Below are 14,098 nucleotides of genomic sequence, written 5' to 3'. Positions count from 1 at the left end.
TCAAGATAAAATAAATCTTCATAAAAAATGTTCACTCGATGAATACCACAACTACATGGTACGACACACAAAGTATGGATTATTTTCTTAAGAATACACAAATATAATCTTCATATAAAAAATGTGCATGTGTCTCCCAAGACCCATCATTCATGGAGCATCTACAGGACTCCAAATTCTAGGAATTTGAAAGAAAAGAAAAACCATTATTTTTCTAGTTAAATTTTAACGGAAAGTTTTGACACTTCAGCAGCCATCTATTTTCCAACACCTTGAATTCAAGCTCAATATGTATATATATGCAAAATTTTGGATATGAATTTTTTCATGAAACATAGAAAAATGTTATGTTAGATTTTCAATGTGGTAATACATGTGGGTTCAATGAATCTTAATTAAAATTTAAAATCTTACTAATAAAAAAAAATATTTTTCATTTTTTAACATTAAAATAATTAGTCTTAGAGACTCTTTATATGTAGAGAGTGGAATCACACTCATTTTAACATTTATTTTTAAATAATCTCTTAATGTCAATTTTTTTATCTCACTCCTTAAAATAAAGAGATAACGAACTTCTAAAAATATGTTGAAGATGCTCTTAATCCTTACCTTATGTGAAAGATAAATTATTATTAGAGTCTTGATAACTTGACTTACTTTTTTGTATGCTCCTTTAACCAAAACGTACAAAATCATAAAATTTTTTAACATTTATTTTTAAATAATCTCTTAATGTCAATTTTTTTATCTCACTCCTTAAAATAAAGAGATAACGAACTTCTAAAAATATGTTGAAGATGCTCTTAATCCTTACCTTATGTGAAAGATAAATTATTATTAGAGTCTTGATAACTTGACTTACTTTTTTGTATGCTCCTTTAACCAAAACGTACAAAATCATAAAATTTGGCATTATGTATCCCGAAACAAAAGATTTACAGCTCTATGAAAGAAATGTACAAAAAAGTGAGTTAGATTATCACGACTCTTATTATTAAGAGTCGTGATACACGCTAAACAGTATGTAGTGATGTGGTAAGTGTACAAAATCATATATCTTTTTCTTCGAGATACACAAGGAAAAGGTCTATGATTATGTATATTTGTCACATCAATCACGTATTGACCACGTATGATTTAGCGTGTCATTTCATCATCAATCTATTATTAAATAAGCTATTGCAATCTGGCATCATGTGGGTCCCACCATGCAATACTAATCAAATTGATAAAAGTTAAGATAATTTATAAGTATTTTGTGTAGAAAATTAGAGACCCATTAGTTTTGAAAATGATTATATGTCTCTTTCACTATAGTCTTCTATCATACACCAGTAAATGACTTAAATACCCTCATCTTCAATCTTTCACTAAATTTTCTTGATTTTCCCTCTAAAAATGTGTTCTTTTCAACTTCTAAGGTAAAATGTACAACCACTTCAATTGATCATCTTGACTTTTGTATCCAAAACCATTGAAGGTTGATTTGGAAGTAGATTAGTGTTCTTGCCAAAAAATCAATCTTCCTATATCCCATAAACCTATCTTATTCATGATATTCGAAAGTTTAAAGAGATAAAATCTTGAGGAAGGCGTCGACTAGTTTAATTGATGAAGTCCATAAGAGATGATAGCATAAATTTGGATTCACTTTTCATCATCATTGACCCCCCCCCCCCCTCTTTCTCACACACAACTACAAGGACAACCAAAAAAACCTTGATATTGAACATAAAACAAATCGAATTTTGTTTGAAGATTAAGGTATCTCTATCATTTTTTATTAATCTCTTATTGAAGACCAAAGTAAAGGGGCATTCCATCAGCTTGAAAATTGAATATCTTAAATTTTTACCTTTGAAATTGAAGACAATGGGCATTTCACACATTTTATATTGGTCTTTCATGGAAGATTGAAGTCAGGGGTGATTTAACAATTTAAAAATCCAAGAGTTTTTCAAATTTCACCTAAATCAGAGGTGTATAAAAAAAAGTTATCTATCGTGGGTGTGCTATCAAGTCAATGCTCATACTTCTCCAATTATCTTTACATCAGAATAAAAAATTTTCTATTAATTTTTAAATATATCTTATTACTTTAAGAAATTGACTTTAGGAAAAAATTTAAACAACAATAAATATGAGTCCTGATGATATGATTCGCTAGGTGGCATATTCAATCGACTTCTAGATGTGGACAAGTTCAAGAGTTGTAGATCTATACATCTCGAGATACACTTTTATGGGGAAATACAATTGTGTATCCCGAGGTATATAAATTTAAGGTTCTCAAACTTGTCACGTCAAGAAGTCGATTGAGTATGGCAGTTGACAAGTCATATTATCATGACTCGTAAAATTATATATATTCTGGGGTGAGAAGATAAACGTTAGTCCAACAAATCACTCTCAAAACGTGGATTAAGTGGATTTTTTATTAAAGATTTCAAGTAAAGGACGATTTTCATAGTGGGAGCAAATCCTTTGTAGTGAGTTTTCCCTGCAGTACCCTATTGTGATATTAGACGATTGAAGGATAGCCACGTCACTTAGGTACAAAATTTGTTTCGTTAAAAAATTGAAGATCGTGGATCGTCCATCTTCAATGCCTTCATCAGACTTAACTAATTCTATTTTTTTTTTTCAAATCTGATCTACACCATGATCCATATAAAGATGAGTTGTTTGATTTTATTTTCAAGATTTCAATTACTACCAATTAAAAAGCACTACATGGAAAGTCACACTCATCTCTCGAGTCTAGATATCTCCTTTGAATTGATGATAAAAAATCAAACCCAACTTTCAAACGAAGTTTACTTAAATTGTGAGTCGGTTTAGCTTCAATAATTGATGCAATATGACCCTTTTACCCATTCATTTTTTATTTGAGTAATTTCAACATACACTTCCTTTAGTTTTGATGAATATTTGAGATGTCCTTTGTGTTTTCAAATTGACGAAGGCTTAAGGGATGGCCTTATGAGTGAGTGAGTGGGGGTTCAAATTCTAGTAACTTCAATCCATTGTCCATATGTTAAATTCAATTGGTTGTTTTCGATTTGATTCCTAAGGTATCTAGAACCAGAATCATATATATATATATTCCTGTTTTGATTTTTATAAGTTCCAATTTTGATCATAAAATGAGCGGAATTAGATCCGGAATTACCAAAAACCTAGGTACCCTTTGATTTCGATTCTAGGTAAATAGATAGGACAAAAAAAATATCTCGATTGATAGTAGGGTTTCATCTCATTTACATATAATTTACAAATTAATGTAAAAAAACAAATTTCTTCAACAAAAAAAAAACCTATATATCATTTATAACAGCATTAATAAAATAACTAAATGTTATTTTATATCTAAAAACCATTATCTTTATAAGTAATAAATTTATGGGGAAGGTAACATGTTTCCCAATGAGTTTACCACTTTTAAAGTTAGTGAACTCGCTAATAAATTACTAATAAGATCGTAGGTAATATTAAAGTCAAATATCCTTTATATTTTAAATAGTGAGTTCGTTGGTATTTTATCAACGAGATCGTTGATTAGTAAGTGATGAACTCGTTAGAGAGAATTACCTAAACTCCAAGGGAACCTTAATGAAGTTGTTGTGCATTTTTATTACATAAAAAAATCCTCTCTTCGCAGCTCTGCCAACTCCAAGGGAACCTTACTTTATGAAGTTTGTTACCAGGAAAAATCCTAAAGGGGGCATCAACGTTATAAAATTAAAATTTATGCAATTAATTTATTACTTAATATACTAATCGTATCAATTTGTGGCATCCAAAACCATGATCTAATGCAGGATTAAAAAGGATAAAGTTCTAAGAATTTTAAAAAAAATATTAATTTTCAGACTTTAAAATTTAATTTTAAATTTGAGAGTTGGAAATCATCTATTTTACTTATCAAAAAAAAAAAATTCAATACCTACTCTACCATCCAGCCCAAAAAGGATTTTTTTTTTTAATTCAATTTTTTCATGAAATCTACAAGTCTGTTTCATAATTTGATAATCATGTGGACCAACAACCCTTTTTAAGATTTGAAATCTTACTAAGTTAGCACGGTAGCGTGATTCACAAAGTAAGGTTTGTACAATTAAGGGAGTTTTTGTAATAAAATTGCAACAGATGGGTCCGCCCTGTAAATCTCTCTAATAATAATGAAATTGAACACGAAACAGTCAATGATTTGTTTTAAGATTTTGAGCGGTAGAAACGTCTGGAATTCGACCACTGTGTGTACGTCATTGATCTCAGATTGCGCCACGTAGAAATTTTTGAACCACTAGTTCTTCCCTCACTCGCTCTATAAATATATTGGATTCTCTTCTGAGTAAACTTATTCTAGAGCGTTTGTTTGGTTTAGTTTAAGTATTTCTTGATCTGAGAAAATGTCTTGTTGTGAAGAAAAGAGTGTTTGCGATGTTGTCGACAAATCTGGAAACGGTTCTGGAGGGTAAGATCTGGTTTTGATTAATCAACAATAGAGTTTGTTTTTTCCATTATTTTTTATGAAATTTTGGAAAAAAAATTCTAATTTTTCTGGTTTGGTTGCAGATGTAATACATACGCAGACTTCAGTGTGGAAGGAAAGAAGGTGAACACAGCTGAGACTGTCATAGCTGGGGTTGCACCTGAGAAAGAGTAAGGTTTCATCTCAAATATTTTTATTTTTCTAAATTCTTTAATAATGAAATTTATTAAAATTTTGGTTTTAATGGCAGATTTGTAGAGGGATTGGAGATGAGGGAAAGAGCAGAGAATGAAGGTTGCACTTGCAACCCTTGCAAGTGTGACCCTTGCAACTGTTGAGAGAGACATATTATATGAAATAATGTAGAATATGGTCGTGTGGGGTTTGTTGGGTTTACATATGTTGTTAGGAGTTTGGGTGAAGGTTTTATAAATAAAGTGACCATGGCATCCATGGCTGCTTAGCAGAAGTGATGTATTTATCTCCCTTATAGTGTTAAAATTAAGTAAAAGATTGTTTAGTAGTTATTAAGTGTGGTTCTCTTGTCTATGACTATTAAAAGTTGGTTTGATCTCTCTTGAATGTTTTATGTAAAAGACTCTTATGTGTACTGTGAAAATTGAAAATTATTGGAAATTGATAGTGTATGGTATGCCTTAATAGGTGTCTGGTTTTATTTTTATTTTTTTTGTTTTTTGGTTTGGTGTACTGCGAAAATTGAAAATTGAAAATAATTGAAAATTGATAGTGTATGGTATGCCTTAATAGGTGTCTGGTTTTATTTTTATTTTTTTTGTTTTTGGGTTTGGGGTTTTATTTTTATTTTTTTTGTTCTTGGGTTTGGGGTATTCTGAATGGTAATAAAACTTTGGATGATTTTGAGCTGATATTTGTTCTGTTCTAGTCCTTGGGCCCTTTCGTTGGAGTCTTAAGATGTACGCTCTTGGTAAGAAATTGGGGAGAGTGATATTCGTTGAATCACTTGTCCTTTGTTGAGTCCCTCCCTCTCCGTTGGGAGAGAGAGAGGTTGGAGTCTTGGAGGAGATACACGCTCTTGGTAAGAAAAATCTAGGTATTGGTCAAGAGGTTGAAGATGAATAAGGTAGTTTAGTCATTTTAAACAAGATGGGTTTTTTATTTTTTCATTTTTTTTGGCTGGGGAGATTTATAGATTGATTAGTGTGTTAGAGATATGCGCTCTTGGCAAGAAAAGTAGCGTTTTGGATTAACAGGATGAAAATGAATAAGGTGGTTTAGTCATTTTGTATAATATATATTGTATAACTAATAATTACACCACAACCAAACTTAAAAAAGAAGAAGAAAAAAAGGAGAGGATATCCCATAATTTTAATAAGTTTTCAATTTTCAATTTTGTTTCATTGGTAAATTGGGGTTGAACACAAGTTTACATTATCATAAGCTTCGCCGTCGAAGTTGCATTTGTACTAAGCTATGCATATAAGATTGTCTTTAATGAGAACAGTAATTTGTACTTGGGTGGACTATGGCTCCTGATATATGACATTGGAGAAAGGTAGAAATATGACTATAAGTGGTACTTTCAAATTTTGATTAGGATGTTCATGTCTCTGTTAAAGTGGGCATGGTAATGACATTTTGCAACAAAATGTTCTTTTGAAGTTTCTAAAATAATGAGAAGAGTCCAAAGAGCATTTGGATGGTTGAAGAAGAATAGAGAAGAAAAATAAGAACGGATGCAAATATAGATTTTCATGTGCTTCCTTCAAGATTGAAGTATGTCCATGGGCCACAATGATTTCATTAGGAAGAGAAAATTCTTAACTACAGATTACTCATTTTTTTAAAATAGAACATATATATACATATGGGTCCCGTTCAACAACAAATATTTTGGCAAAACATTTTTCAAAACATGGGTTAGTGGTTTTGGAATGGGTTGATTTTTGGTGAGGATGATCTCTACGGTGAGGAGATCATCTTCATAAAAAATCATCCCATTCCAAAACTTCTAGCCCCATGTTTACAAGTTGAAAAATCGTGGACCGTCCATTTTTTGTAAATCATTTTTTATGGGGTTAGAAGTTTTGGAATGGGTTAATTTTTGGTGATGATGATCTCCTTATGGTAGAGATCATCCTCACAAAAAATCAGCCATTTCCAAAACCTCTAACCCATTCCAAAATCTCTAACCCATGTTTTGAAAAATGTTTGTCAAAATATTTGTTGCTGAACATTTTTATATATATATATATATATATATATATATATATATATATATATATATATATATAGGGAAATGTTCAGCACCCTAAGTTTTACCACACACTTTAACAAACGTTTTTTGTCCTACATGGGTTAGAAGTTTTGGAATGGGCTGATTTTGGTGAGGATGATCTCTATGATTAGACGATCATCCTCCCCAAAAATCAGCCCATTCCGAAATGTTTAGCCCCATGTTTACACGTTGAAAAATTGTGGACCGTCCATTTTTTGTAAACCATTTTTGATGGGGTTAGAAGTTTTGGAATGAGCTGATTTTTGGGGAGGATGATCTTCTAATCATAGAGATCATCCTCACCAAAAATCAGCCCATTCCAAAACTTCTAACCCATGTAAGACAAAACACATTTGTTAAAGTGTGTGGTAAAGCTTAGGGTGCTGAACGGGACCCATATCTATATATATATATATATATCCCGTTCAGCAACAAATATTTTGGCAAAACATTTTTCAAAACATGGGTTAGAGGTCTTGGAATGGGCTGATTTTTGGTGAGGATGATCTCCACAGTGAGGAGATCATCATCACCAAAAATCAGTCCATTCCAAAACTTCTAGCCCCAGTTCACAAGTTGAAAAATCATGGACCGTCCATTTTTTGTAAACCATTTTTTATGGGGTTAAAAGTTTTGGAATGGGCTGATTTTTGATGATGATGATCTCCTCACCGTAGAGAGCATCCTCACCAAAAACCAGTCCATTCCAAAATCTCTAACCCATGTTTTGAAAAATGTTTTGCCAAAATGTTTGTTGCTGAACATTTCCATATATATATATATATATATATATAGTAAGGTTTTACATAAGAACCGTGTTGGAGTAACATTAAGGTGGAGTCAGGAAAATGTTGTGTGCCCCACAACATCGTGTTCTACAACAACAATACAACCGCCTCCAAAAGAAGGAATAACTATACATATAAAAAGTAGCAACATTAAGGTGGAGTCGGAAAATGTTGTGTGCCCCACAACATCATGTTCTACAACAACAATACAACCACCTCCAAAAGAAGGAATAACTATACATATAAAAAGTAGCAACTTTACCCCTTTTTGTCCTTCAATGGTGCCTATCCATCTCTGTCTAAAATGAATCAAAATGGGCCATCTTCATGTTAAATAAACCAAGATTTTTGTAGAGGCAAGGCAAAAAGGGTGCTCCTTTGAACCAATAACCAGAAAATCAAGCCTTGAAGGTTAAGGTGGAGTTGGAAAATGCATTTGGAAAGCACTTTTGGAGTTTCGAAGTATTTATTTTGCAACAAACTTGACAAAGCAAAAGCTGAAAATGGGAACAAGCGTGAAGCTGCCCAGACCAGCTTTCGGAGAGGAATTTGGCGTGTATAATTTGGATAATTATAAGTGTGCAGCAAGACTAACTATGCTTTATGGAGATTATGTTGGCCAGTCAAGAAACATTGTGTTAATAGAGCGTGACATGACATAGATGAGGAGGATGATGAGTGAAAAAGTAGGAAAAATAAAGTAGAAATGAACACATTTAAGAAATTTTAGGAGCAGATCCAATAGGCGATAAATTTAATAGTAAGTCAGCTGAGATGGTTGCGCAAGTACAACAAAGGTGAAGTGTAATACCAATTGGAAGAAATATTAAATTTTAAAGTCGTAAAAGAGCGATAGTTAGACCCAAAAGAACTTAGATGAAGATAGTAAAAGTAAAGAACACCCCAGCCCATTTTTGGTGTACCTATTGCTCTAGGCGATGCTTATCGTAAAGATTGTAAAGGTATAAAATTAAATTCTGCTCAGAAATTTTATTTATTTTTTCATTTTTTATTTTTTTATTTTTGGTGCCATATTTGAGCTTTTTTATAAATGGGTCCCAAGAATAATTTTATGAAAAAATCATAAAATCATCCCAAAACACTCCTACATGTTAAGTCATGTTTTGCTTTGTTGAAGGATATTTAAGTCCCGAATGTGTAATTTGGTGGTCAATAAACGTTCTGTTTAGACAAAATTGGAAATAATTTGATTTTATCCATGTGCTTTCCTGTTAGAATTCAAATTTGTAACCGTTGGAAACCAATTTATGCATGTTCAAGAGAGTGTTTGAAACATCATCTCTCATTTTTCTTTCTATGGTTGAAGAATAATACATCTATAAGGTAAGCAAGCCATTAGGCACTTTGACTTTGTTGAGAAGCATTGGGCACTCCTTTAATGTAGGCTTAAGTAAGCCCAAATAATCAGCCCATTACATCCTTCCACAGCCTCAAGCTTTAATGTGTGTTACGGCCCAGTTGTAACTAGTGGGTCCAATGCCCAATTCTGTCCCTCATTTTGTGAGAGATCAAAGTAAATATGCCCAAAATCTATGTTTATTTTAAAGGACTTTCGTTGGTTCAACCCATTTCTTTTGTGATAATTACCTCCATGGACTTTCATTGAAAGAGTTCATCTTCTTTCCTTATCTTTATTAAATCTACTTCATTGTGGTTCTTAGAGGCTTAATCTGATGCCAAAAAGCCCATTGGCCCAACATGAACCCCCACTTTTTGTGAGATTCAATAGAGGTCATTGTGAATGATCAAATCGACATTAAGCTCATTTATTGATCCATTGTAGACCATTTTGTTATTTTATCAGTTTCAGATTAAAAATCCATTAGGTTCCGATCTAGCCTAAATCGACAATTGACTTAATTGAGACCCATCTGAGTTGAGCTTATTACTGCTCGATCGTCTACTCTCTCTCTCTCTCTCAAGAACCAAGATAAACTCATCTTTTAAATCAACGGCATGGCATTGGCATCAAGACTCATCAATAAACAAATACCAATCTCTAACAAGCTGACAAACAATTTCGATCATTCATCGATAATTTAATTACTAAAACAAGGGTTGTCACATTAAATGTAATTAATCGCAAGTACCTTATTCAACTGACCATGTGATTGTAAGAAAATATTATATTAGCTATGTAGTAGTTTATTAAGGTGTGTTGAAATACATCAAATCTTTTAATGTTGTAGGTAGGGTGGTTCTGTAACTACATGCATGTGTTATCAGATCCACATAAATCTCAAGTGTTGGATCTTGTATCTAAATAGTTGTGATCATGTGTTTTCTCATGAGTCCACAGGTCTCAACCCTTTTCTATTTATCAAGAATTTAACTGGAGATAAAAGAAAATATTCGGGAAATTCAGTCTATCTTAAATATTTACAGTGTTCAACGCGTAACCTTAATTTACTTCAAAACCATTACATCCTTATTTCCTTCTAGAAAATTCAATTTTAAACTTTATCAACATTTCTTTGGATTCAAACGTCTTTTTTTTTTAAATTTCTGTCAATCTTAATTTCTTGATTTGAAATTCGAGTTTATCTTCTTAGAAACAATATTACACCCAGAACATATTTTAATTAGTTCATCAACATTCACCTAAAAGTCTATCAGATAGAAAGAATAACTGTTGAAGTGTAGCCCACTGCATGCCATGATTTAATTTATTGTAAGATGCACCACCGCAAGCAATCAAAATCATGCCAATTCTTCAAATATGTGCAACTCGAAGAAAATAAAAGCAAATAGTCATTGTAGTGGACAGAGATATTAATGATGGACACTTGTGTCATTTAGAATAAAAATAGTTAACATTGTGGCACAAAGAACCTGTAACAAAGTTGAAAAAGTTTAGACTTTAAAGAAGAAAATATAAATAATAAGTCGGTTTGGGCCTACCAGCAAAAGACTAAATTAACAATAATGCTGAAGTTAACCTCAAGCTTGGACCTCACATCGCACATCCTCACACAAGAGCATATGGAAATCATAAATGCTTTCCTCGATGTACAAGTGAAAAAGCATATATGGTTCTTATCTATTTACACATCAAGAAGTGTCATATGAGATCCAATTTTGAGGGCACTCCAGCACGACTCCTAAATTAAATATTGTTATCCTTTGTATTATTATAAATAAGAAATGAGTTATGCTGGAGTAGCATTGAAATGTACATCAATTCTCACATTGCTGATGTGGAGGTGCACACATAACCATAAATACTTTTCACTTGTATACCGATGAAAAGCATCTATGGTTATGTACATACTTCCACGTCAGTGATGTGAGAATTAATGTACATTTTAATGTTACTTTAGCATTTTCCATAACAAATTAATGAGTTATACATTAAATATTTGTAGCATTGAATGGTATTTGATTGATTCTTAATAATACCCAATGATTTTGTTTACAAAATGAAACCCATTTTATTTTACCCAAACAATATTATAATTTATCCAATTGATTGATCGTTATTCCAGCTGTCTCCCGTTCTAAATTTTGTCTTCCATTAGTTGAAGTTGTGGGTCATTTTATTCAATATTATATGAACATAAGAGTATGAGCCCAATATTTGATCAAGATTACTTGAGATGTGTAGAGCTATCAATGGATTGGTCAAACTCAAAATTTGATCTATTCTGATTAAAATTTTTTACCTTTGAAATTGAAGACATTGGGCATTTCACACATTTTATATCGATCTATAATGGAAGATTGAAGTCAAAGGTGATTCAAGAATTTGAAAATCCAAGAGTTTTTCTAATTTCACCTAAATGAGAGGTGTATCAAAAAATTATCTATCGTGGGTGTGCTGTCAAATCAATGACTTATACTTATCCAAATATCTTTAGATTAGGATAAAATATTTTGCATGAATTTTTAAATATATCCTCTTACTTTAAGAAATTAACTTTATGAAAAAATTTAAACCACAATAAATATGAGTCCTGATAATATGACTCGTTAGGTGGTATACTCAATCGACTCCCTGATGTAGACATGTCTTATAGAATTTAAATAAAAAATAAAAAAGTTAAATACAAATATTTCTATCAACTATAATGTAAAACTATTAAGTAAAAATTTATGTAAAAATTTAATAAACTAAAGTAATGTCTACTAGCAACAAAAGTAATTAAAAAATAAAAATATATCATTGTTCTATTATAATATTTAAGAAATTATAATCATAAATCTACTTTATCCTTAGAAGATTGTCCACTACGAGATCTTATAAACCTCTTCAAACTTCATTTTAATCCACTCTAATGTAAATATGCGATCAATATTCATTAATTCAACAAAAATTTTATTGTTAGAAGACTCTTTGAACAATTTGTCAACTAAAAACATCCATACTGGTCCACACTGATAAATGTCATGGAAAGTACTCAATAGGTTGATGCATGAGATATCTTTGTTTGCATTCTACATCATTTTTTTTTTAATCTGCCTCTATACTGTTAGTTATCACTCAAAGCATTTTATAGACTTCAACATCATCCATTTTTGCACTCCTTTTTCGTATTTACATTTGTAGTAAAAGAGGGTTCAAACTTATTTGATATCTTATGATGTCTTGTACGTTTCTCTTCAATAGATTTTTCAATTGGATCAATTGAAGTATTTGGTGTTAACTCTTCATTCACATCATTAATATCTGCATTCAAATTATCTAGAGAAACACGATTATCTTATATGATTAAAGAAGTCTCATTTGGAATCATACAATATTTTTCCATTGCAACGGTCCTACCAAATATTTGGTTTAACTCATTTTCGTACTCTAATGTCTTATATCAAAATTGATTGAAATATTTATTTGACTGATAAAAGATATAAAACATAATCAGAAGAAAAAAAATTAACTAACTCATTTAACTTCAATTATCTTATGAAAAAAAAATACCAAAACATATGACTTTCATTATTCTTCAGTTGTTTCAAAGGATCCAATATGTACATCCTATCCTAATCCAGATTTCATCTTAAGATTTTTTTTTCATGCTTTCCATTTATCCTTCACGTAATCCCAACGATTCTTGTATTGACCTTTGATGTAAGATTTTTTTTACTTTTCTTCAAATATAGTTGTAAAATAATCATGCTTTTTTGATATTAGATTTTCTCATCTTTTACTATATTTTTTAACTACTTCAACATAACATTTCACCTAAATTTTATGTATCGTTGAATCCCAATATGCCTTTACTGATGGTTGATTAGATATTATCTTGATAAAAACTACAAAAACTAAAAAGATATAATATAGTAAAAAAAAAATTAAGCTTTTATTCGCATGACTCAAACAAAAGTCTTATAAGGGCTATTGGTGAATTTATAATTTTATAAGAAGCTACCAATGGCATCCCAACATGATTTTATAAGAAGCTATTAATGGCACCCCAACATGATTTTTTTCATGGCATTTAAATTAAGAGATTTTGTAAATTGAGATACAATAAAAAAAGGCTAATAGACAATTGGGCGATCCATAGATCAATGACCTATACATTGTTTTGTTACAAAGATAGAAGAGATTATTATTAAGATATCGTGTGGTTCATAGCTATTGCAACCTTAGTTTCTATAGTTTTCTTGTTATAATTAAAAGATAGTGAATAGAATGGGCTCAAGGAATACAATCTACATGTAGGAGGCATTCAAAATGTGGCTTTCAGTGTATAAAATACAAAGCACAAGTTTATGTGTTATTTGGTTAGCTATTAATCCAGCCTATGTACCTTTTTACTATGTCATTTATCATAAATGTGGTAGGTTGAGTTGCACTAGGGATAAACCTAAGCATTCTCAAGATATAACCATTCAACCCGAGTCATTTACCATAAATGTGATAGATTGACTACAAATTTTGATAGTTAAGACACTACATGCTATAATTCATAGGACACTTATCGAGTATATCTTGGAAATATTAAAATAAAATGAAAGAAATGACTATTACACAAAACATAACTTACCTGAGTTGAAGTTCACAAAAAGACTCTCTAGTTACTCTTGATGTTGGTGTATGATCTGGAACTACTAACGACCAAACACATCTCTCTCACTATCTATTCTCTTTAGCTGAAACTTAGGTAAAATGAGCCAACCTAACAACCTCAGCTCGTAACTGTTTGGTAGATCTTTCTCTCTCTCTTCAGGTACTTCTAAGAATCTGAGCTCACCTTTTGTTATGTTTTTCAAGAGATTTTGAGCTCTTTAATGGAAATTCGATCGAAAATAACGCGAGGGTTTGAAAGAAAAAGAGTTCGAAGAAGAAAGCTTTTAGCTCTTTAATGGTGAATTTGATTGGAGATGACGAGAATGGAAATCATAAACAAATGAGAGACAATGGAGAAAAATCTTCAAAAAACACCAAGAGGATGTCGAAAAGATTTGTTGTCATGTGATTTTTACGGAGCCTCATTCACTTATTGATGGTCGAGAGAATCAACTGAAATTTCTGGATTAGTTGAAAAGAGTTTTAACTCTAACCAAACAACCAAGTTTGGAAACTAGAAA

General features: G+C 31.3%; 1 protein-coding gene across 1 annotated transcript; it reads left to right on the top strand.

The window, feature by feature from the left end:
- Positions 1-4,321: 4,321 nt before the first annotated feature.
- On the top strand, positions 4,322-5,158 carry LOC147395248 (metallothionein-like protein type 2). Its single transcript, XM_086451802.1, has 3 exons — positions 4,322-4,480; positions 4,582-4,668; positions 4,749-5,158. The coding sequence occupies exons 1-3, from the start codon at positions 4,416-4,418 to the stop codon at positions 4,834-4,836; spliced, it is 240 nt and encodes a 79-aa protein (XP_086307928.1). The 5' UTR covers positions 4,322-4,415; the 3' UTR covers positions 4,837-5,158.
- Positions 5,159-14,098: the final 8,940 nt, after the last annotated feature.

This window comes from Akebia trifoliata, chromosome 8 (genome assembly GCF_017979445.1).
Source record: "Akebia trifoliata isolate Shusen 1 chromosome 8, ASM1797944v1, whole genome shotgun sequence".
Classification (NCBI taxonomy): domain Eukaryota; kingdom Viridiplantae; phylum Streptophyta; class Magnoliopsida; order Ranunculales; family Lardizabalaceae; genus Akebia; species Akebia trifoliata.
The sequence above is the reverse complement of the archived record's forward strand: the minus strand, read 5'-3'. Positions and strand labels throughout refer to the sequence as shown.

What these genes read in the sequence shown, in the direction of transcription:
- LOC147395248 (XM_086451802.1), top strand. Translation starts at nt 4,416, where the DNA reads ATGTCTTGTTGTGAAGAAAAGAGTGTTTGCGATGTTGTCGACAAATCT. An exon ending in TCTGGAAACGGTTCTGGAGG is followed by an intron (nt 4,481 to 4,581) that starts GTAAGATCTGGT and finishes GTTTGGTTGCAG; the next exon opens with ATGTAATACATACGCAGACT. An exon ending in GGGGTTGCACCTGAGAAAGA is followed by an intron (nt 4,669 to 4,748) that starts GTAAGGTTTCAT and finishes TTTTAATGGCAG; the next exon opens with ATTTGTAGAGGGATTGGAGA.